We start from the raw sequence: 25,061 nt of genomic DNA, 5'->3' as shown, positions 1-25,061 counted from the left end.
AAAAAAATCAGAGTGAGTCATTTTTTCATCCCAGGTAAACACAGGGAGAAACAGAGGTCTGTGGACACTACAGAGACAGTCCAGCATGCCACAAGGAGAATTCCAGCTCAGGGAGATGTTGATTTTACCAGGACAAAGAGAGTCCTGATTCCAGCACAAAGAAGTTGAAAAACTTTTGCATGGTGCAGGAAAAGACACCAGGCAGCAGCTCTGTCATTCACTACCCAGTTCTAAGTCACGGATCCAGGGCAGATTGAGGAGGGAACACCTCAACCTAGAGGGGCATTCCAGGGTAAAGAGAGGATGCTGCCCCTTGGCCAAGTACTGAGCCAGGAATAAGTTCAGAAGTATTGCTCAAAAGAAATAGTTGACCCATCTTTACGGAGAACAGAAGAATTTATGACCAAACAGGAGACAGAGAACATTATGAAATGCAAAATGGATAACTTTGATTACGTTAAATTGAAAAGTTTTTGCACAAACAAAGCCAATGCAACCAAGATTAGAAGGAAAGTAGAAAATTGGGAAAGAATTTTGACAACCAGTATCTCTGACAAGGGCCTCATTTCTACAATATATAGAGAATTAAGTCAAATTTATAAGAACATAAGTCATTCCCCATTTGATAAATGGTCAAAGGATATGAACAGGAAGTTCTCAGGTGAAGAAATTAAAGCCATCTATAGTCATACAATAAAATGCTCTAAATCACTATTGATTAGAGAAATGCAAATCAAAACAACTCTGAGGTACCACATCACACCTATCAGATTGACCAACATGACAAAACAGGAAAATGATAAATGTTGGAGAAGATGTGGGAAAATTGGAACACTAATACATTGTTGGTGGAGTTGTGAAATGATCCAACCATTTTGGAGAGCAATTTGGAACTATGCCCAAATTTGGAACTATAAAAATGTGCATACCCTTTGACCCAGCAATAACATTTCTAGAGCTGTATCCTAAAGAGATCCTAAAAATGGGAAAAGGACCCACATGTACAAAAATATTTATAGTAGCTCTTTTTGTGGTGGCAAAGAACTGGAAATTGAGAGGATGTCCATCAGTTCAGGAATGGCTGAACAAGTTGTGGTATATGAATATAATGGAATACTATTGGGCTATAAGAAATGATGAACAGGCTGACTTCAGAAAAACCTGGAAAGACTTGCACGGTCTGATGCTGAGTGAAGTGAGCAGAACCAGGAGAACGCTGAACACGGTAAAAGCCACGTTGTGCAATGACTAACTTAGCCCTTCTCAGCAATGCAAGGATCTAAGACATCTCCAAAGGTCTCATGATGGAAAATGCTATCCACATCCAAAGAAAGAACTATGGAGTCTGAATGCAGATCGAAGCGTACTATTTGCTTTCTTTTTCTTCTGTTTTGTTTCGTTTCCTCTTTCTGATGGTCCCTCCTATTGGTTCTAATTCTTTCTTACAACATCACTAATGTGAAAATGTTAAATAGGAATGTATATATATATAGCCTTTATCAGATTGTGCACTTTCCTGGGGAGGGAGAGAAGGAGAAAAATTTAAAACTCAAAAGCTTATGAAAGTGATTGTTGATAAATCAAAATAAATTAATTAAAAAAAAAAAGTACTGCTCAAATCCCAGGAGCAGAACGAGGTCTAAGTTCTAGCCTCCAGCCCAGTCTGAAGCCTGCAACAGAATAACCAGAGTAGGAATCCTAGACCAAATGGGAGCCTCCCGTTCCATCCTTCGGAACCAGACACGACCTCCTCAGTGGCTGACGGGCCAAGTCCTGCAGCAGCAGCAGTCTACTGAAGCTACAAATGGAGAGGACCTACATGCTGATTGCTCAGACCCAAACCAAGGGCAACTGCAGAGCAAGGGGTGGGGGTGAGAGTCATCAGACTTTGCCACAGATGAGACCACTTATGAAGCAGTGAAAGTTGGCAGGTTCCCAGCCTATTTCTGAGACCTTGAAAGATCACAATGCTCAATACCCCCAAAAAAGCAACAGCAGGAACAACCTAGACATTGCTTTCAATAGATCAGAGCTAGACCCTAACAAAAAGTCTTAAGTCAGGAAGGAGGCTGGAAGAAAAACCAAATAAGAATTGAAAACTATGATAAAGTGACTAAAATGTTCATGCCCTCTGAACCCATAGATTTGATTATTAGGCTTATACTCCAAGGAGGCCTTTGAAAAGAAAGCTTCCATACACATTGAATCATTTATAGCAGCATTTTTTATGATAGTAAAGAATTGGAGGGGCAGCTAGGTGGCACAGTGGATAAAGCACCAGCCCTGGATTCAGGAGGACCTGAGTTCAAATCCCGCCTCAGACACATAATACTTACTAGCTGTGTGACCCTGGGCAAGTCACTTAATCCCATTGCCTAGCCTAAAAAAAAAAAGAAAAAAGAGAAAAAAAAAGAACTGGAAACAACAAATACTCAGCAACTGAGCATGAATGTAATAGAATAGAACTGTACTTAAAGAAATAATTAATGTGATGAATTCAGCGAAGAATGGAAAAATCTACATGAACATATACATTAAATAAAACAATGTAAACAGAAACACAAATCAGAAACTGAATATTAAAGAACAAGTATGTATTGAAAGAAAAGATGTGAGATAATGTTCCTAATTCACCCTTTCTCAGGAGGAAGGTCTACTTGTGCTGCACATTACATATTTTTGGCCATTTTTGTTGTACTGATCAGTAATATTGATTTTTCTCCCTATTCTTTGTTCTTTTTTTGTCTTTAAAAAGTAGTATTTGTTCTATGATATGGCCGTTTCAGAGGTAGAAGAATATTTGCGTAAACTATGGTTAAGTTAAGAAACAAACGACAATTTTTATTTTATTATTTTATATTTATATATTATATATATATTTATTATTTTAATATTTTAAAATTTATTCTGGTGTAAGGGATACTCAAGACACAAATCCAGAAGAAGAGAATAACTTTAATACAAAAGTGAAGCCTCAAAGGAAAACAGGTTGGACAACAAATCTAACTAGAAGTTCTGGAAGAGATGAAGCAAGGGTTTTAAAGGCTGAATGAAATGAGAGCACTCAAGGAAAAAATTGGGAAAAAAAAATGAGAGCTATGAAAGAAAGGTTGGAAAAAATTAAGAATTAAGTTTGGCACAAGATGTACAAAACTTTGCCCAAGTAACAAATTCCTTGAAAATCCATACTGACCAAACTCAGAATGAAAATTCCCAGGAACGTGATGGACAAAATGAGAAGCTAGTTCATTTTTGTCTTTGTATTCCCAGTAATGAGGCACAGTTCCTTAAAAAATAGGCTCATAAGAAATGCTTTTTGAGTAATTTGTCCAGCACTAAACCTGAAAAAAAGGCCTGTCATTTCTGTTCCTTTCCCTAATATCTGTTTTTGTTCCAACCAACCACCACTCCGGGGGGGGGGGGACACCTGCTTCTGCATTCATAAGGTTATCTTCCAAAAGGGAATCAGTAATACTCTAGGGAACAAAGAATCATTCTCTTCCAAAAAACTGTTTGAGATAGCCAGGTGCCTAATTAATCCTGCTTTTAGAAAGAATCCCCTAAGTCAACTTATATATTAACATCACTCTGTATTAACTTTGTGTTATATTTGGTGAAGCTTAACATTTAAATCTTCAACTCCAAAAGGGGGCTAAATGTTTCTGATCAGGACAAGACTAACAGATTTCCTCAAAACACTGAGAAATAGAAAGAGACCCAGAGAATGCAAAAAGCCAAATGTCCTTTAATGAGATCCCTCAGAAAAATACAATGCAATTGTAACTTCTTTTCACATTGTCTTCTATTTTTCAGGTCTTACCTCTAACACGGCCACGCTTGCCACGATCTGAAGGTCTGTCCCCTGGACTGCAGTCAACTCCATTCTCTTCACCTCTAACTAAGGAAGAAGAATAACAAAGAATTCTATTTTCTTTGTCATGTCATCTCATATATGACCTTACTATAAGGATACTGAAACACTTAAGGAGGACAGAGAATCTACAAGAAGTTTAGTGTAGACAAAAGATTCTGTTACTGAAAAAAATAAAAATTAAAATTAAAAAAAAAAAAAGAAAAAACAACCAAAAAACCCAAAGCCCAGAATATCAAAAGCTAAACATTCCTGCTTCCTTACCAAATCAGGTTTCAGGAATGAGAAAAAAGGGTCATAAATTAATCATTTTGATCCATTAATTTTTGGCTCTTGTCCAATCCAAAGTCCCTTCCTTTTCCCGTGAAATGAATGTGTTCTTTGGTAACTGTCCAACATAAAAAAAATTGTCCAACATAACAAATAACAATATAACAAATCATCACTATGTGTAATTATTTAATATAATGCAGCCAGATGAAGCTGAGGCAGCATAAAAGTTAAAGACTATCAAAGTTGTGCCAAATAAGAGTCTTCAGATTCATGGTTCTAGTAGAAATTTCATCCTTGCAAAAAAATAATATATGAGATAAGCCTTCTGAGGAACCTGATGAATTCTGAGCAAAAGAAAAATTATCTCCCAAATACTATTCCGAGTTTCATAACATTCACTACTAGATGAGATAAAGACTCTAGAGTAACAAAGTTGAGTCTTAAAATTGTATTTAATTATGCTTTATGCACGTACACACACACACACACACACAGAGTGACCTATTTGTGTAATTGCTATCAAACTGAGGTAATTTTTTAGTTAAAGTGTAATAAAATACTGTAAAATATTTTACAATGTAAAAAAAAATCCAATATAATAATATTCAGTCCAAAAGAAAAAGAGAAAAAAATAAATCTACTTCTATAATGAGAAAATTTATCCCTCAAAATGCTTTGGAACAAGAATAAGCACAGTTCTCAGAAACATACACGAAGGCCAAAAGGATAAGACAAAATTGATGCTAGCCACAAGTTGGTGGATCAGTATTGATGTTATATTTAAACAGACCACCTATTTCAGCTCCAAAAAACTGGGAATGCTAGTGGGAGGCAAGGGGGTAGAGGGAGATTTGCACTTACAATCTCTGCCACGACTGCCACCTCTTCCTCGTCGGTTGTTGCTTCCACGTACACGACTTGTCTCTTTATCGTTTCTCTTTTCTCTATTCTCTTTGTTTTCTGAGCTCTCTTTTCCAATACTCTTCTTTTTACCACCTACAGTCTCCCATGAAGTCTAGTTGCAGAAAAGGAAATAGTTACATGTTCAAAACTAAAGTAAGGAGATATCTTCCAAACTTGTTATCTTTTCCCCATAAAGGTAACAACAATACTAAGCATTCAAAGCTTTCCGTTGAATAACCAACATAAAAATTTATCTCTTTTAAAATTTCCGATACCTTGAGTGTTCTTTTTCTAACCAATAGTTTTTTTTCTACGTTGATATTAGCTAAGAAGTGGGTCACTGCCCAGATTTGGATAAAACTCTAATACCATGAGGCAATGAGATACAGAACAAATAAATGACCAGGTCCTACCACTTCAACTTTTTACTGTGTAACCCTTAGACAAGTCAATTAAGTTAAGCAATATTGGCCTCAAATTAATTACTTGTCTGAAAAATGCAGATAATACCTGCCCTGCTTAACATCTGAAATACAGTACATCATATTCAAACAGCATTACACAAATGTAAACTTACCATTATGCTACAAGACACCACGGACAAAAAATAAGAGATAAGGAAAACAAATGGAGAGAACATAGGAAGAGAGGAAACAAAACTGCTTTTTGCAAATGATAAGATAGTATACTTAGAGAAGCCTACAGTCAACTAAAAATAAATTGGAACAATTAATAACTTCATCAAAGTAGAAGGATAAAAAAAAAACACATAAAGTAGCCAGAATTTCTACATATTACCAACAAAACCCAGCAAGAAGAAATAGAGAAGTGTTATTTAGAATAACTACAGAATGTATAAAATACTTGAGAGTCTATGCTCCAAAGATACACATACCATCTTTATGGTAATAAAGAAACAAAAAAATAATTACAGAACTATTCATTGCTCATGGCAGGCTAGAGCAAATATAATAAAAATGACAATACTATCTAAATTAGTTTACTTATTTAGGGCCAAGCAATAAAAATGCCAAAGGATTACTTTACATAACTAAAAAAAAGTAACAAAATTCATCTAGAGGAACGAAAAGTCACAAATCTCAAGGGAAATAATGAAAAAAAGTAGAATGGAAGGGAATAGCAACACTCTTCTCCATACTAATCATCAAAATAATTTGGTGCTGGCTAAAAAACAGAGTGATCAGTGGGAAAAGTATACAACATATAAAAGTAAATCCAATAGTCTAATAATAAACTCAGACTCCAGAGATTGAGATAAGAAATCACTACTTGACAAAAAGTTTCAAGAAAATGAATAGCAGTATCTGAGAAATTTACATCCACATCTCACATTACATACCAAGACAAGATCCAAACAGTTCATGTCATAAAGGATAAGAGCTTATTACCAAACAAGAACAATACATAAGACAAAATGGACAAATTTGATAATGTAAAATAAAAAGGTTCTGCACAAACCTAAGATTAAAAAACCACAACAAAGATCAGAAGGGAAACTGTTAAGGGAGGGGAAAGGATCTTTGCAGCATATTTCTCTGTTAAATGTCTCAATTCTAAGATGCAGAACTAACTGATTCAAATTTAGAAGAATAAGAACCATTCCCCAAATGATAAATGATCAGAGGATTTGAACAGGCAGTTGTGAAGGTAAGAAATCCAGGCAATCTATCAACGGCCAGGTGAAAAAATGATCAAAACCACTAATAACCAACAAAATTAAAGTAGTTTTGAGTTTCCACGTTAAATACATTAGCTGGGAAAGCTGACATTTGGAAGGGGCTCCAAGAAAACAGGCACATTAGCGTTCCATTGGTGGATCTGTGAATTGCTCTAGTCATTCTGGAAAACAAGTAGCAATCATGCATACTTGTGCACTACTGAGTAATATGACTACTAGGCCTATACCACAAAAAGACCAAAGCAAGAGGAAAAAGTCCTCTCTGCACAAGAATATTTATATATTTTAATTATAAGGTAGCTGAGAATTGGAAACTAAAGTCCTGGACATCAACTGGAGAACGTCTAGACAATTATGGTACATGAATGCAATGTTATACTATTATGCTATAAGAAATAATGAAAGGGACAGTTTCAGAAAAACTTGTCAAGACTTACATGAACTGATGCAGAATGAAGTAAACAGAAGTAGTAGAACAATTTATACTATAACAGTATAAAAACAAAAAATCTTAAAGAGACTTATAACACTGATCAATGTAATAATTAGGAATATCACCCACTTCCTGGCAGGGGTGTAATGATATATGTAAAATGAATCCTTATAATTTATAAAATGCTCTACAAGCACTGTTGTTGTTTTTTAAATGGCTTTTAACTGTGAATCTGCTTTATATACTTCACACAAGTTTTGGAAAGAATTTGGTCCCCAGTATGTAATAAAATTTATAAATCTGTGTGTAGCTGGTTTCCAAATGGTACTTTGCCTCAATGTCAGGAAAGAGAATTTAGAGGTAGTACAATAGCTATCTTCAAGTATTTGAACATCTAATCTCTCTTCTACTATTTAGAAGAGAGATTAGACGTTTCTTGTTGGACCCAGAAGGCAGAATTAAGAACAATCAGAAGGAGCCAGATTTAGGTTCTATGTAAACAAAAGCTTCCTAAGAATCAGAGATATTTAACTATGTATTGGGCTTCCTCAGTGAAGTTAGGGGGAAGAAAGGAAGTAAGAAAGGAAACATGAACATATTACCGTATAATGGGATCCCCATTTTACTCATGGAGCAGATGGAAACTAAGTGACTTGTCTAGGATCATGCAGCTATTTAACTGTCTATGTAAGCCAGTATAAGAAATAATTTCATTTGAAATGAAAGAGATACACTAAGAGAAACTTCCCCACCTCAACTACAACCATTTGATTTTTCACACACTCAACATTGTATTCACCTACAAATATGTATTCACATTCATATCTCTACCTTTCTGCCTTTTGAAAGTGACATGTAATAGAATGTATCTGAGTTTATACTCTATGTATTTTCAATTGTCCATGGGCTGATTCAATTACATTCAATTACAGATTAGAATCTGCTTTCTCTATGTAGTTTGTTACTTTTTCTACACCTTCAGTTCTGATTCAACTGAGAAAAAAAAAGAGGAATTAAAATCCAACCATAACCTTATTCATAATGTAAAATCATATAATTAACACCGAAATAAATTCCTAGTCCCTCAAATGTTCCCCATAACTATCAGAAAAAAGGCAAAAGCAAAATGGAGGTTAAGGATACAGGAGTCTGGAGAAAAAAATAAACTTACAAAATCAGGACTCCTCAATATCACAAAAGATATTACTTTGAAATGTTTCATTTGTTGTAGTGAAAAATAAGGAGAAACTTGAGAGAAAAGGTACAATTCGTTTGGAAAAAAGAAAAAAACTTATGGGGTGATGTCTAACAGGACTTGATTCATCTCAACAACTGAAGCAGATTTACAGTAACCCAGAAGTTATTTTAAAAAACAAAAAACAAACAAATTTTTAAAACTCAGGAAATATGAGTCAATTAAAGCCAATGAAGCCTACTTACCAAATTCTGCTGTGCTTGCACTTAAAATGGTAAAATTTCATTACCAAAAAAATCAACTACAAATACCCCATAAGTACTTTACAAACTAATACCTACCGTGTCTGAATTCCCTTCCAGCAATATGTTGATGGCCCTGTTCACATCGCCATTGCAATCATGCAGGGCTACTATGGATTCATCCTGGTTTTTCCCTGTTACTTCCATAAGCTATGGAAAAAGCACAAATTAGTTAATAAACAATAGTGTTTTAACCAAATATTTTTGAGAGCTCGAATAATTCTGAATTTTTAGATTCATCTGTGTACTTCATGACAATTGATCATAAAGTGACTATTTTAAATTGAACTTTAAGTCTACATGTACCCTTCATCCTCCCACAGCTAAACTTTGGTCACCTATTATGTGAAGATGTAGCCTTCCAAGAGTTCAATTAGAACAAGTATACCTTTTTATTTTGTTGCCAATGAGCCCCCTTGCTCTTAGCTTTAAGTCCTCCAAAGACAGACTAGTTCGCCATCCAAATTTCATAATATCATCTGCCCAACCTGTGTTAACACCTCTGAGTCAGGGTCCATTAGCTGGTGCATTACTTTTATTGATTTCATTAGGCTACCACTCCAACTTCCCCATTAGTAAATTTAAAAAAGAAAAATAAAGTCCTCAATTCATAGCTTCATGCTTCAGAAAAACAAATTCCCACATTACCAAGTTGTATCACTTTTCAAAGGTTAGTAAAACCATGAGTTGCGTGGAATTCATCAATTAAAAAATAAAAGGGGTATAAGATTACATATTAAAGAATCATCATGTCATGGCTTTCTGAGTCTCGTTCCATACCCTGGCACTGCTCCCATAACCGTGACGTTTTAGAACACACCAGCCAGGCTGTTATATGAACAATCTTTCCAAAAGTTGTAATCTACTTCCATGAGGTTTCACAAAGGGAGTTCTGTTGCAGGGATATCAGTGACAAAATCTTTGTGACCCCTTCTCAACTCAATTTCATTATTTTTATCTGACCATGTCCTTCATTACTTTGTGCCCCCCAAATTGACTGCTTGACATGGTGATTTTAAAAGCTACAACTTGTGTGTCAGTATATTCTTCTCAGTACCCTCAAAATGATGTGTTCAACTAAAAAGGTAAAATTTTGATCAATGTACTAACATTCCAATAGGAGGTAAAAAAGTACCAGACTGTCTTCTTTCTGTCATGTGCTCCTCAACAGGAATATTTCTTTAATCCTCCTCTTTTGTCCCAAATAGCTAAAGTATTTTGTGGCTCTTACCACTCCCTACTAATATATATTACTAATAAATATAAAAACAAGATATGACTCAATGTGGCAAACCAAATTTTAGTCCCAGAATCCTTCAAAAAGACAAAAAAAAGTATACACCAATTTCATAAATACTGATGTAAAAATATTACCAAATTGGAATTTTAAAAAAATTATTATATTCTATTAAATAGCATTTATCTAAAAGCTTCCTAAGATCCTACAAAATTAAAGGGATGGGTTGATATTAAGATCATAAAAATTATACTATTAATATATACAAAGTCTTTGATAAAATAGAGCATCCATCCATAATTTTTTAAAAAATTAAAAGAGGGATTACTTAAAAAGGACAAAAAAGCATCTATTTGAAACCAGAAGTTAATGTTATAGTCAATTAACAGAGGTATTTCTACTAAAATGGAGGAAGTTAAGTGGCACAGGATAGAATACAGAACTAAAGAAAATGACATTGTTAATCAAAGATCAAATGTGGCTAGCTGCGTGACACGAGCACTATCTCCCAAGTTTCCTCATCTGAAAAATGAAGATACTCCTAGTACCTACCACCCTCAGTGTTGGGGTGAGAATAAAATGAGATAAAACATGCAAAAAAGGGTTTTTAGAAACCTTAAAGCACTACAGAAATTCTAACTATTATTATTATTAAAATCCAGGTACAGAACACTCTTTAATCTAGCCAATTTCATTTGACATTTTATTACTATTATAATGAAAAATCTAACTTGTAACAAAAACTTACTATTCAAAGGTTAAAAATAAATCACCTGTAGTTTTAAAAATAGGAAAAATTTCTAGAAAGAGATAACATATTTGCAATAAAAAACTATAAAATATTGAGCACTACTCTAACAAAGGCACACATGAAGTTTTAAAATCAACTTTAAAGCATAAAAAGGTAAACATGAAAGTATAATCATAAAGGTCACAATTAAGTTAAACTGTTTACATTCCTATGTGGGAAGATGGTACAAGTAATTCCAAAAAACTATCATTATTAGGGCCATTAAAAGGAGTTTACATAGAGATGAGTCAATTCTGTTGGAATGAGCTACAAAAAAAAAAAAAAAAATAGGAGGGGAAGGAGACTCTCATAAATCTGACAATCTTAGTGAAATGGATGCATATTTACAAAAATAGTTACAAAAAAACAAAACTGTCCAGATTAACAGGTCAGGAAATAAAAATCCTTAAATAACCGTATTTTCTAAAAAGAAAGTGAACAAGCCATAAATGAGCTCCCTAAGAAAAAAATTTCCAGGGAAAGATGGATTTACAAGTAAATTCTATCAAACATTTCAAGAACAATTAATTCAAGTATTATATAAACTACACGGAAAAATAGGCAAAGAAGGACTCCTATCAAATTCCTTTTACAACACAAATATAGTGCTGATACCTAAACCAGGGACAGCAAGAACAGAGAAAGAAAACTAGAGACCAATTTCCCTAGTGAAGCAAAAATATTAGCTAAAATACTAGCAAGAAGATTACAGCAATATATCACAAAGATCATATACTATAACAAGTTCGATTTATACCAGGAATGCAGGGCTAGTTCAGTATTAGGAAAACTATCAGCATAACTAACCATATCAATAACAAAAACAGCAAAAATCATGATTGTCAATAGAAACAGAAAAAGCTTGGCAAAATACAACACTCATTCCTACAAAAACACTAGAAAGCATAGGAATGAATGGAGCTTTCCTTAAAATGTTAAGAAATATCTAAAACCATCAGTAAGCATTATCTGTACTGGCGATACACCAGAAGCCTTCCCACTAAGATCAGAGGAGAAGTAAAAGGCCACATTCACCACTACTATTCAATGTTGTAATGGAAATGCTAGTTACAGCAGTAAGAGAAGAAAAAGAAATTGAAGGAATTAGAATAGGCAATGAGGAAATAAAATTATCACTCTTTGAAGATGATAAATAATGGTATACTTAGAGAATCTTAAAAAATATACTAAAAACTGGTTGAAATAATTAACTTAGCAAAGTTGCAGAATACAAAATAAATCATCAGCATTTCTATATACTAACAAAGTTAAACAGCAAGAGACAGAAAGAGAAATTCCATTTAAAATAGCTGTAGACAATATGAAATACTTTGAAGTCTACTGGCCAAGACAAACCCAGGAACTATATATATATGAACACAATTACAAAACATATTTCACACAAATAAAGTCAGTTTTTACAACTGGAAAAATATTAATTGCTCTTCGGTTGGCTGAGCCAACGTTATAAAAATGACAATGCTACCTGATTTACTCAATTCAGTTCCACTACCAAAAAATTATTTTATTGAGCTAGAAAAAATAACAAAATTCATCTGGAAGAACAAAAGGTCAAGAATATCAAGAGAATCAAGGGGAACAAAAAGGTGAAAGAAGGTGGCCTAGCAGTTCCAGACCTCAAATTGTTACAAAGCAGTAATCATTAAAATAATCTGCTACTGGGTAAGAAATTGTGGTGGGTCAGTGGAACTGATTACATACACAATACACAGTAGTAAATGACCACACTAAGCTAGTGTTTTATAAACACAAAGATCCAAACTTTGGGGACAGAACTCACTATCTGACAAAAATTCCTGAGAAAACTGGAAAGCAGTTTGGCAGAAATTAGCTCTAAAGATCAATATCTCACACCGCATACTAAGATACAGTCAATATAGGCACATGATTTAGACATAAAGAGAGATATCATAAGCAAATCAGGGCAACATGGAATATCCTTTCAGAGCTATGGAAAATTAAGGGTAGGTGGGTGAAATAAAATACAAAAACTTAAAAAAGAAAGTATTTAAAAAGAAATCTAAACAGCAACTTTTTAAAAACTTTTTTAAAAATAGAAATAAGTAAACATTTGTAAAGATGACCTGTGTGCATGGTTAGGATGATTCAAAAGGGAGTTCAGGGTTCCCAAATTAAGATACAGATTTAAAAAAAGAAAAATCAAAACAGATTACTTTGTAGAATTAGATAGTATAACAATGTTATATGGAGAGGAAAAAAAAGCAAGAATATCAAAGAAAGTATGTGGGAGAAAGCTGATGAACTGTGCCTCAACCCTGCCAGATTTCATAATATGTTACATAAAATTACAAACTATCTGCTTCCTTAACAGATAAATGATCAAAGGATACAAATTTTAAATCTCAAAAGAAGATGTGAGCAACTGACTTTATGAAAGAATTAATGAGAAAAACATCAAAACAATTTTAAAGCTTCACCCTCATATATATCCAGCAAAATGAAAATACTGAAACTATAAGCTCATGTTTTGATCATAACTCAAAAAATTAATTCTACAAAACTCTGAAGTTTTGGTAAAGACAGTATATCAATGTTGGTGGGGTAATGGAAACAAAGTTACACTAACGTATCATGAGGTGTTATTCTAAACTAGTAAAAGCATACTAGAAAGCATTTCTGAATTTTGCAAATGAAATGACTAAATTTTCTATATTCTTTGACACACACTACACTGTTAGGCATATACTCCAAAGAGGTCACTGACAAAAACAAAGGTTGTACATACAGAAAACATTTACAGCAGCACTATTTGTGATATCAAAGGACTGAAAACAAAGTAGATCCCCATCAAGTGGGGAACGTCAAAACAAAATTATGACATAAGAATGTAAAGGAATAGTAATATGTTGTAAGAGAGTTTGAATATGATGAATGCAGAGAATCATGAAAAGGTTCACAGGAACCAAAACAAAGTAAAGTAAGCAGACTCAATAAAACAATATACGTAATGATTATAATACAAATAGAAAGGACAATTACAAAACAATCAAAACTAATTGATGCAAAAATATGAAGAACAAGCTTGGTCCCAAAGAAAAAATATACTAAAATACTTCCTTCTGTTCCTTTCAGGGGTTAGGGATGTGGACATCACAAACACCATCAGATTTTTAAAATATTTTTTTCTTAATATTTTTCTATTCCTCTTTTTCTTCAAAGAAAGTCCTTCAAATCAAGGACAGCTTTCTGGGAGAAGAAGCGATACAAGGACAAATCTATTAAATGTAAAAACAAAAAAACTTTAAAAATCAGTTATCTTTTTAAAAAAGCTATCTGCTATTAGATAAAAAAGTGCCAATGGAGCAATAAAATACCCAGAAATAGAACCAAATATATTCAAGGGGTTAAGTGAAAATACAAGACTATAAAATATTAGTAAAGACTCATTATTCAATGAAAATTATTAGGAAAATCAGATAACATAACAAAATATTACGCTTCAATCCCCACCTCATACCACATATTTATAGTAAATATCTTTTAAGAACAACAAATCACTAAAAAAATTAGCTATGAGAGAATTTTTTTAACCCTAACAAACCTGATATTAAAATAGATCTGTGATATCATAAATCTGGGAGCTTCATCCAACAGTACTGACTACCAAACCATCCATGCCTGGTCATCCGCAAATCTAGTTCAAGTCATCCTAAAAAGTTCACCACAGGGGAGCCTACTCAACATTCAGGAGACCTTTTTCCATTTGTCAACCAAACGCTATTGCCACATGATCAGCAAACCTATTCTTTTTCCAAGCATCTATTTTCTTGGTGATGTTACTCATGCTGCACCTCATTGCTCTGCATGTGGTTACCTTCCATGCCTCACTGCCATATAACAACACTGTAAAATGTTGATAATAAAAAGACAGGCCTTTGTTTTTATGAGAAATTTGGGGTCAATCAAAGAGCTTTGCAATTTCTAAAACTTAAAAATAGCCTTCTCTCCTCTTCCTGTTCCACTATACACCTAATTCATCACCCATTTGTATTTTCTGCCTCAGACACACCTATTGTTGAACAAGCACTCTAGGGTGTGTCCATTTGGATGCATGTTGTAATCTGGGCAACAGACAGTTCTTCATCCACTTGGTCTTTCCTGTGAGGGTGATGAGGCCACACTCCTCTGAGTTAGTATCCTCTTTGAGTACAGATCTCTGAGGAGGCCTTGCAATGTTCTGGAACTTGATGAACATAAACAAAGAAGGGCAACTGGAGAACCTCAACCATTCACAAGGAATCTCTTTTCCACCTGGACTCTGTGCTGGTGTATCCTCTATCATGGTGGCAAATTTATATTTTGTAGCTAACTTGATTCTTGTTTTTAGCATGTCAATGAACAGTTAATTCTGCTGTTACATCTTCCAAGGTATCCTTGAGGATCTTAATGTATGGAAGAGAAACATCTTTAACAGAGTCTATCAGTACTTTCCTAGCAAATCAGTATTTTGTAATCAATAAACAATAGACACAATGAAATCTTACAGTATTTACAATGAAATCTTACAGTATTTTCTTGACATCTCTTACTTAATTGTGAAATGATAAAGATCTGGTCCACTGCTAAATCACTTGATGAAATCTACTTGTTCCCTACTAACACTCTTATTAAAATGCTCCGAATTTATATATAAGTAACTTTAAAGGTTTTGTACAGAGAGAACAGCGGGAACATAGGTCGGTAGTTCTTGATGTTCATTTGGTTACCTTTGAGAAGGCAATAAAGAAGTGGAAAAAATCAGACTTAATTAGTTATTCGAAAAGTGACAAATTAAGAAAATAAATTATTAGAAGTGATAGATGCAAGTAACTGAAAATAAAGATTCAGCACAAAAAAATTCTCTCCCTCCTGCCATCAAGAAGGCAAGAAACACAATATTCATTATATGTAAGAAGTCATACAAAACATATTACCACATTAGCCATGTTTCTCCCTCCTGTCCAAAAACAAAAAGGGAAAGAAAGATGCACTCTGAGTCCATCAGTTTTCAGTCTGGAGGTGGATAGTATTTTCCAACTTTATTTCTTTGGTTAAAACCATGCCCTCCATCATTTCTTATAGTACAGCAGGACTCCATTACATTAGTGTAGCATAACTTGTTCAGTCATTCTCCAACTAATGAGCATCACTTAAGTTTCTAATTTTTTGCTACCTCAAAGACTTGCTATAATATTTTTGTACATGTGGGTTTTTTCTTTTTTTCCTTTGGGGTATAAACATAGTAGTAGTATTGCTGGGTCAAAGGGTACTCCCAGTTTTACAGCCCTTTTAGGAAATTTCAAATTGCTCTCTGTAATAGTTGGACTAGCTCACAGCTCCACTAATAGGTCATTAGTATAACTGTTTTTTTCACACCCCTTCCAACATGTCATTTACCTTTTCTGTCATGTTAGCCACTCTGATGGTTATAAAGTGGTACCTCAGAATTGTTTTAATTTGTATTAGTCTAATTATTAATGATTTAGAGCATTTTTTCATGTGACTATTGAGAGCCTTGATTTCATCCTGTTTATAGCAGCTCTTATAAATAGGGCCTAGTTACATTATTTATTTAGAAATGAGAATTATCAGAAAACTTGCAAAGATTCCCTCCTACTCCCCAGTTTCTTGTTTTTCTAAGGTTAGCTACACTGCTTTTGTATCAAAATTCTCCATTTTACCTCCCATGAATCTCTCTATCCCTTGTATGGTTATGAACTCTTCTCTATTCATTGATCTGACAGTTAATTCCTTCTCCATCCCACTAATTTGCTCAGGACATTACCTTCTATGTCAAAATCATGCACACATTTTGAACTTATCCCAAACATAGTACAGAGTATGAGATGTTAGTCTTCTGCCTAGCTTCTGCCAGGCTACTTTTGAGGTTTCCCAGTAGTTTCTGTCATATAGTGAGTTCCTGCCCTACCACCTGGGATATTTGGTTTTACTGGATACTAGGTTACTTTGCTCATTTGCTTATTAATATTGTGTACCCAATCTGTTTCATTTTATTTCTTATCCACTATCAAATTGTTTGGATAAAAAACAGCTTTGTAGTACAGATCTGTCATTGGTAGGTCCCCTTCCTTTAGTTTTTTTTATTGATTCCCCTTGATATTCCTGACTTTTTGTGCCTCCAGATGGATTCTGTTGTCATGTTTTCTAGCCCTATAAAATAATCCTTTAACAAGTTGGTATGCAACAGAAAAGCAAATTAATTTAGGAAGTACTGACATTTTTAATATATTAGCTCAACCTAACTATGAGCAATTAATATTTCTTCAATTATTTAGACTTGTTTTTATTTGTGTGAAAAGCGTTTCATAATTGTGTTTATATTGCTTCTGTGTGTATCTTGGCTGGAAGACTCTCACAAATTTTATATTCTCTGAAGTTATCTTAAAAGGAATTTCTCTTTCTGTATCTTCTGACTGGGTTTTGTTGGTAAGATATAGAAATGCTAATGATTTGTGTCGGTTTATTTTATATCCTACAACTCTGCTGAAGTTCTTATTTCAACTAGTTTTTGACTCTCCAGGTTCCCATAAATAAATCATTATATACTTGCGAGAGTAATAGTTTTGTGTTCTCATTGCCTATTCTTTTTCCTTCAGTTTCTTTTTCCTGTCTTTTGGTACATCTAGCATTTCGAGTACAATACTGAATAATTATGGTGATGATGAACAGCCTTATTCAACCATAATCTTATTGGAACATTTATTCCCATTACAGACGCTTGCTCTTCATTATAGACAGTTAAAACCTATTTTAAGAAAAGCTCTATTTATTCCCATGTTTTCTTGTATTTTTGATAGGAATGGGTGTTGTATTTTGTCAAAAACTTTTTTTTTGCATCTATTTTAATTTTTGTTTTATTATTGACTGTCAATTATGATTATCATTTGCTAATACTGAACTAGCCCTCTACATTCCGGTCTGGTGTGGTTATAGTACATGATCTTTGTGATATATTGTTATCTCCTTGTTGTTTTAGTTTACAGTTCTGCATTTAACAGCCATTCAGGAAATTTGAATCGTAGAAAAAATTTGGCAGAAATGCTACTTTACCTATTTTTTCAGTTTACATAGTAATGGAATAATTATTCTTTGATGTTTGGTAGAATTTGCTTTTAAATCCATTTGTTTCTGGGGTTTTTCCTTAGGGGGTTTATGGCTTGCTAAATTTCTTTTTCTAAGGTAGGGTAACCTTAATATTTTATTTCTCTTCTGTTAATCTAGATAATTTATACTTTTGTAAATATTCATCCATTTCATTAAGATCTTCAATTTTATCAGCATATAGTTGGGGAAAATAGCTCCTAATTATTAATTCCATCTTCTCTAGTGATGCATTCATCCTTTTCTTTTGGTGACACTGGTTATTTGGTTTTGTTCCTTTTTTTTCTTTTTAATCAATTTAGCCAAATGTCTATTTCACTGGTCTTTTCCCTCCCATAAAACCAGCTCCTAGTTTTATTTATTAGTTCAATTTTTTTTTAAACTTTCAATTTTTTTAATCTCTTGGTTTTCAGGATTTCTATATTGGTGTTTAATTGGGGAGATTAATTTGTCATTTTTCTAAGTAGTTTTTTTTTTTTAAGTTGCATGCCTAATGTATCAAGCTGATCTTTTACTGATTTAAGCATTTAGAGATACAAATTTAAGTAATGCTTTGGCTGCATTCAACATATTTTGGCATGTTGTCCCGTTATCACTGTTGTTATTGTTCAATCATGTCTGACTCTGTGGCCATAGAAAACTATTTGGAGTTTTCTTGGCCAGGACGCTGGAGGAGTTTGTTACTTCCTTCTATTCAAAATAATTCAACAGAGCTTCTGGATGGCACCTCTCCTGCTCTCAATGCTAGCACAGGGGTCACCTAAGATCTCTTTCCGGATAGGTGTTCAGTCCCCTTACCATCCCAGGGCACTGAGCTGCTCACTTTCACTGTTACTATTACTGTCACAACCCAGTGCAGTGCTCCTGATTAGCCCCCACCCCAGTATCAGCAGACCCCTCTAGCTTCCTAAGCTTTCCTGGGCTGGAAAATTACTTATTCTGACTTTTTCCTGGCTTTCCTACTCAGAATTGGTTTGGCACATTTTTTAGGTCATTGTGGAAGAGGTTTTGGGGGAACTGTTGCAGCAAAGCTGCTAAGCTCTCACTTTGCCATCCTGACTATGCCCCTCTGAGATGAACAATTTTTAGAGGAAATAACAGCTAACTATAATCACCTTAGAAATGTTCAAAGTCACTGCCAATCAGGAAAATGAAAATTTCAGCAATACTAAGGTACCTTCTTACACCCAACAAACTAAAAGTGCTAAAGAATGGAAATACTCATTGTAAAGGTGGTTGAGGGAAGGCAGACATGCTAATGCACTGCTGAGGGAGCTATGAATTTATTCAACCATTACAAAAAGCAATTTGGAGTTATGTAAGATATAGTTAATAAACTGACCCAGGGAACTAATCCCACTACTGGGACAAGATATCAATGAAGTTACTGACTGCAAGAAAAATACCCACATGTACAAAATATTTGTAGAAATTGTGTTAATAAAATTTTGAAAACAAAATATATGTTCAATGACATGGGAATGGCTAAAGAAATTATTGTCTATGAACATAATGAAAAATTTATAACAATGTAACAACTGTAACAATGTAAATACAAATAATATAGTCAACAATGAGGTGTAATAAAACTGGTCAAATGTAATCAGTGTTAATACCACACTGCTGAAGTTAAAAGCCTTCCTTTTATTTTAATAATTTATTATCTAGGAGCTTCTGAAGTCAACAACCATCAGAGCATAATGACTGAATTTAGAAGTTTTATTCAAGTTCTTTGTAGAACTTTTCTACCTCCTCATCACTTGAAGAAATATAGGCAAATAACCTGCAATTGTCTGCATTATAGCCTTTTTACAAATACTTTTCAAATAAGATGATCAAAAGTCCCAGGCAAAGAATTTCTTATTGCCTAAGAACGCATGATAAAATCAATTCCAACTGCTCCTCTGCTTTTCTAAGGAAACAACTTCCACTGAGCTAAAACTTTTTTTTTAATCTTCTGGGAATTTCTGAGTGGCGATGTAAGTTTTTAATCTCTCTTCTAAGTATCAACTTTTAGTCAATTTCCCTTGAGCTTTCTCCTGCAGCCTGGAAGTGATGGGGAGCCACTGGAGCTTAGTGAACTGAGTTGCAGCAACATGACAGATGTATGCTTGCAGATGATTAATTTGAAAGCTGAATGGAGAATGGCCTGAAGTGGGGAGAGACTTAAGGCAGGGAAACCAACTAGGATAGCAGGCTATTACAGCAATCTAGGCATCAGGTCATGACGGCGAGGATCAGGGTGGTGGCAGCTTCAGAGGAGAGAAAGGGATGTACAAAAGATGTTACAAAGGTAGAACTGACAGTACTGTGAGACAAATTGAATATGAGGGTGAGGGGGGTGAGTGAGAAGTGGAGGATGACACCTAAATTGTGAGCCTGAGTAACTTGAATTGGAAAGGATGACTATGAAGTGAGAAGACCCAAGTTTCAATGCCACCCCTGCCATTTATTAGCTAAATGTTCTGGGCAAGGCTACTACTGGCCTTTCTGGATCTAGGTTTTCTTACCAGTAAAATGAGTAAGATGGAATAACAGATCTCTTAATTTACTTTCCAGCACTAATGCTTTGATTCCATTACTCATAATAATAACAACTGACAAATGGTTCTTTAAGGTTTGTAAATGCTATAAACTATCTCATTTGATTCCTAAAATTACACTGGGAAGTGGGTAGAGAGGCAACAAAGTACAGTGGAAAGAATACCTGGAATCGTGGGACCTGAGTTCTAAAATTGCCTATGACCCTTACTAGTCGCTATAGGATTATAAGTAAAACCTTTAACCTATATCTCAGTTTCTGTCACTGTAAAAAAAAAGGGGGGGAAATAAAACTGTCTATGGGTCAAGAGAGGGGATGTATGTTAAATACTCTTCAAACCTTCAAACCCTATATAAAGGTCAGTTATTATTATTATAAATATCAAATTTCATTTTACAGATGAGACTCAGCCTCCTGCAGGTTAAATGACTTGCTCATGATCACACAACTAGAAGTAACCACAAAAAACCAGATTTGAACACAGGCCTCTCCTCACTCCAAGTCTAGAATTCTTGTAGAACTCTTCCTAATGTACTATGCTACCTTTCTTCAGTAAGACCTAAGATTTAGAGATGAAAGGGACCCTGAAAATCATTTAGCTCAGTCCCCTTATTTAACAAAGATATCTCCAGAACAAAAGAAGATTTTGATAGGAAGACTTTAAAAATGAAAATACTTCTTGGGAGCTTATGTTTTTGAACACAATTCAAAATTAAATTCTGCAAAACCCAGAAATAGTAGGTACAAGTAAAATTCACATGTTACTTCCTCTACAATTAGGAGGAATTTATTGTAACAATGAAAGTAATTTATTTCTTATGTGGTAAGTTTCAAATTGTATTGACATTGTACACAGTAATAGCAACACTGTGCAATGATCAACTATGATGGACTTAACTCTTCTCAACTATACAATGATCCAAGACAATTCCAAAAGATTCATCATGGAAAATGCTATCCACACCCAGAGAAAGAACTATGGAGTCTGAATGGAACTTAAAATCTTATAAAAGTGAATGTTGAAAACTATCTTTATTTTTTGAAAAAAATAAAATACTATTAAGTGAGAAAAAAAGAAATGGTACTCTGAACAGGACATCAGGGAATATTTAGCTAACTGAATATTTAGCAATGTTTAAAAGCAATGACAATATCAATTCCCAGACATCTCAGGACACCTAAAAAAACATTGTTTCCCATATATAAAATTAGTTGGAGCAAACATTCCTCAAGTGACACTTTTTCAAAATTTCAATGAATCATGGCTAATGCTTACTGCATATGCATTTTACGATATAATTGAAAATCCTACAAAATAAAAATTAAAACTAGAATAAGAACTCCCGTTTGACAGTAATGTACCTGTTTAACTTTGTCTTCGAAGTCTGCATCATTCTTATCATAGATCATTTGAGCGAGGCGAATCTGTTCAGCTGTTGCCTAAAAAGTACAAAGAACAAATTAAGGTTTCTGCAATAACAAAACACAATCAAAATGCCAAAATTTGCATTAACGTACAAGAACTCAAAACACTATGTTAACCTGAATTATACAGTAAACAGTCCCCTTCTGCAACTTATACCAGCAATAATAATTATAAGGTAAACTTATCAAAATAAAGACAAATATTAGTGTTCCATTTCTGTATCTAAGTGTCCTAAAACTTGTGTTCTACTTTGTCTCCACATGCTTTACTAGCATTAATCACAGAAACAATAACCTCAATGATGTTTCTCTTCAGAACTAAGTATTAAATAAAAAGAGGTAAAAAAAAAAAGGGATGGGGGAGAACAGCAGGAAGTTGACGTTTAGGCAGAAAGGACAGCTGGTATGGCAAATAAACTTGTTATAAAACAAAGGCTCAGGTATCACTCTCATAAGACCAAAGTAAAACAAACAAACAAAATAAAAAGCTACCCACCCCACTATATGTATATTAAAGGATAAAACCAATTATTTGACTTAAACCTCTTTTTTTTAAAGCTAAACTGATGTCAAAACCTATAACACAAATCATGTATGCATTTTCTAAGTATGCTCACACATAGCTTCCTAAAAAATCTTAGTGAAGTTTTAAACTATTAAGCAAGAAACTCTCTCACTTTCTGTCTTTCTCAGCTAAGTAACTGAGAAAGGGCAAGCAACATAGAGAATAGGGCTTAAAGCCTAGAAAAACTTGAAGCCGGAGTTCATATCCTAACTCCCATACCAGCTCTATAACCCTGAGCAATTACTTACTCTCTATGTGCCTCAGACAATTCCCTAGAACATACGTATTCTTTTTTTTTTTTTCCGGCTAGGCAATGGGGTTAAGTGACCTGCCTGGGCAGGTTGCACAAGCTAGTAAGTGTTATGTGTCTGAGGCCACATTTGAACTCAGGTCCTCCTGAATCCAGGGCCAGTGCTCTATCCACTGCACCATCTAGCTGCCCCTAGAACATATGTATTCAATCTTAGATGAGTTTCAATATTCCTCGGTAGAGGGGAGTTTCCACATGGAAATTACATATGTTAAGAAAATCAACTTCACATAACTGTGTAACTAATTAAAATGATTAAACAATCTATTATTTACAGTAGCTACAACACAACAATTTCTTGCAGTATTTCTTACTTTTTAGGTACATTTCCTTTGCAGGTGTTATTATTAATGGCATTTTGCCAGTAATCTTATAGAAACTTCTTTTCTAATAGCTTCCAAGGCAGATTCAAATATATGCCATAGCCAAATAACAATCAAGCATAATCTCCAAAAGCTACAATGTCTATATTGCATAGGCCAAAAAAAAACCTCTCGAATAGAGGTAAATAGTGAGAACTATTAACCTTTTCTCAGAATGCTTTTAAATGAATAAAATAAAATACACAGGATTACAAAGGAAAACAATTATAGTAAACTAAAAATGAAATTTTATTCTTATCCAAGTTCATGGACCCCCTGAAAACTATCCAAAGGTTCCTAAGGCTGAGGCAGAGGTTCAGGAAAGAGGAACAAGTCTGTGCATACGAGATTCCTTAAGAACCCCTAGCTCCAGAGATAGTAAACATATTGGCACAAAGCATTTCCAATGCTATATTCACACTCCCAAGCTAGTCCTCTAATCTCAAAACTTTTAATGTAAGAGAGGTTCTGGAGATAACATATATTCATCTCACAACATTTTCCCATCAACAGTTTTCCCAGCTAGTTTAATAGTGGCCCTTAGCCACTACTGGCTTCACCACATGGGTGATGCACATCAAGGATTGCCTGCTATTCTTCAAGAAGCTTTAATTGCTCACTTCCATATGAGGGCGGTATCTGAAGCCAGCAGATACGTAGAACAGGGGAAAATAACCAATAAGACTATACTGAGATATTAAAGAGAAAAACAGTAAGATGAGGAAAGAATTTAATCATAATTCTCTCCATTCTAGAAACATCTGCCTCTCATTATGCAGCAGACCTAGGCCTGCTCCCAACCTCATCCAACCTAAATACCAATACTAATGCTCATTCTCGTCCTATTCCTCTCTTAATATCTCAAGTGGCACACTAGAAAAGGCATCTAGTCCTATCTGGGAGTTGAGTGGTAAGGCTAAAATTCTTTTTCCAGAAGGCTAATCTCTAACCCACTCAAAAGGTCTCTTCTAAAAAATGCAACTTCTTGAAAACATACTTATTATATATAAACTCCCACTCCATACCCTTAACACTCTTTTGATGCTTGCTCACAAACTATTCCTAAAATAACAAAACCATCTCCTTTCATTCATACTTCTGCTTCCTTGACATTTATTTCCATTAATATTATTAAGTGCTATCTAATAGCATGTAATTCTTTTTTTTTGGTAAAATTTTATTTTTAATTTACAAAATAAAACAAGCATTTCCATAACATAGTATAATAAAAAAAGATGACTACACATGAAACTGCAAATCTACTACATATGACCTACTACTTCTTTTAAATATACAAGAAAGTTATCACATAGCTCTATACTAGCTGTGGAGAAGAATGGAAAAGAAATGTATGAGATGACTTACCTCAGAGGACCTTAAAATCTAGTTCTCAAACACACACATAACTGAAAGTAATGTAACAAATAATTAAATGTCAAAATGTTTAATAGACACTTCAAGGCTCTATCATTTTGGTGTGGGCACTTTCTAGTGACCCAGCTGATGACCTCCTTACAAATATAGTTGTGAGAGTCAGCCAACTGAAGATAAGCTTTTATGAACTTAACTATACTGGTAAAAGACAAACCTGGTTAAACAAAAAAGTTCATTTTAATGAACAGAATAAAAATCCTGAAAATGGAAGGGAATGGAATTCATCTAGTTAGACCTCCCACCAAATTAAAAAAAAAATCCCTTTCTCAACTACTGTTCTTATCATTCAGTCTTTGCTTGAATACTTCTATTGTGACAGGAAGACCAGTACTTAGGCAGGGAAGCTCAATCTGCCGTAAAATCTTCTTACCAAAGTTCTTGCCTTGCATTTAAATCTGTTTCCCCATTACTGGGTTCCTGGTCTACCTCTACAAACTACATAAATTACATCTTTGACAGTCCTTCAAACATAGGAAGAGAACTACTCTGTTTTCCAAGTCTACTTTTCTATTGGTTAGACCAGAGGTTCCCAAACTTATTTGGCCTACCACCCTCTTATAAAAAAAAAGTTTACTCA

The 25,061-nt window shown here is 34.2% G+C and overlaps 1 protein-coding gene across 11 annotated transcripts in view; it reads right to left on the bottom strand.

Annotated features, from left to right (window-relative positions):
* The window catches only part of UBAP2 (ubiquitin associated protein 2), a 115,347-nt gene that overhangs the window by 64,041 nt on the left and 26,245 nt on the right, over nucleotides 1–25,061 (bottom strand). For all 11 annotated transcript variants that reach the window (XM_027874497.1, XM_027874496.1, XM_027874498.1 and 8 more), the window contains exons 3-6: nucleotides 21,751–21,828; nucleotides 8,716–8,826; nucleotides 5,006–5,159; nucleotides 3,821–3,898 (exon numbers count right to left, since the gene is read on the bottom strand). In XM_027874497.1, coding sequence (XP_027730298.1) covers nucleotides 3,821–3,898; nucleotides 5,006–5,159; nucleotides 8,716–8,826; nucleotides 21,751–21,828 — 421 coding nt within the window. The remainder of the gene's footprint in view (nucleotides 1–3,820; nucleotides 3,899–5,005; nucleotides 5,160–8,715; nucleotides 8,827–21,750; nucleotides 21,829–25,061) is intronic.

The sequence above is a fragment of the Vombatus ursinus genome, unplaced genomic scaffold (genome assembly GCF_900497805.2).
Source record: "Vombatus ursinus unplaced genomic scaffold, bare-nosed wombat genome assembly UNPS02014807.1, whole genome shotgun sequence".
Classification (NCBI taxonomy): Eukaryota; Metazoa; Chordata; class Mammalia; order Diprotodontia; family Vombatidae; genus Vombatus; species Vombatus ursinus.
Note: the sequence above shows the minus strand (reverse complement) of the source record. Positions and strands in the feature narration are given on the sequence as shown.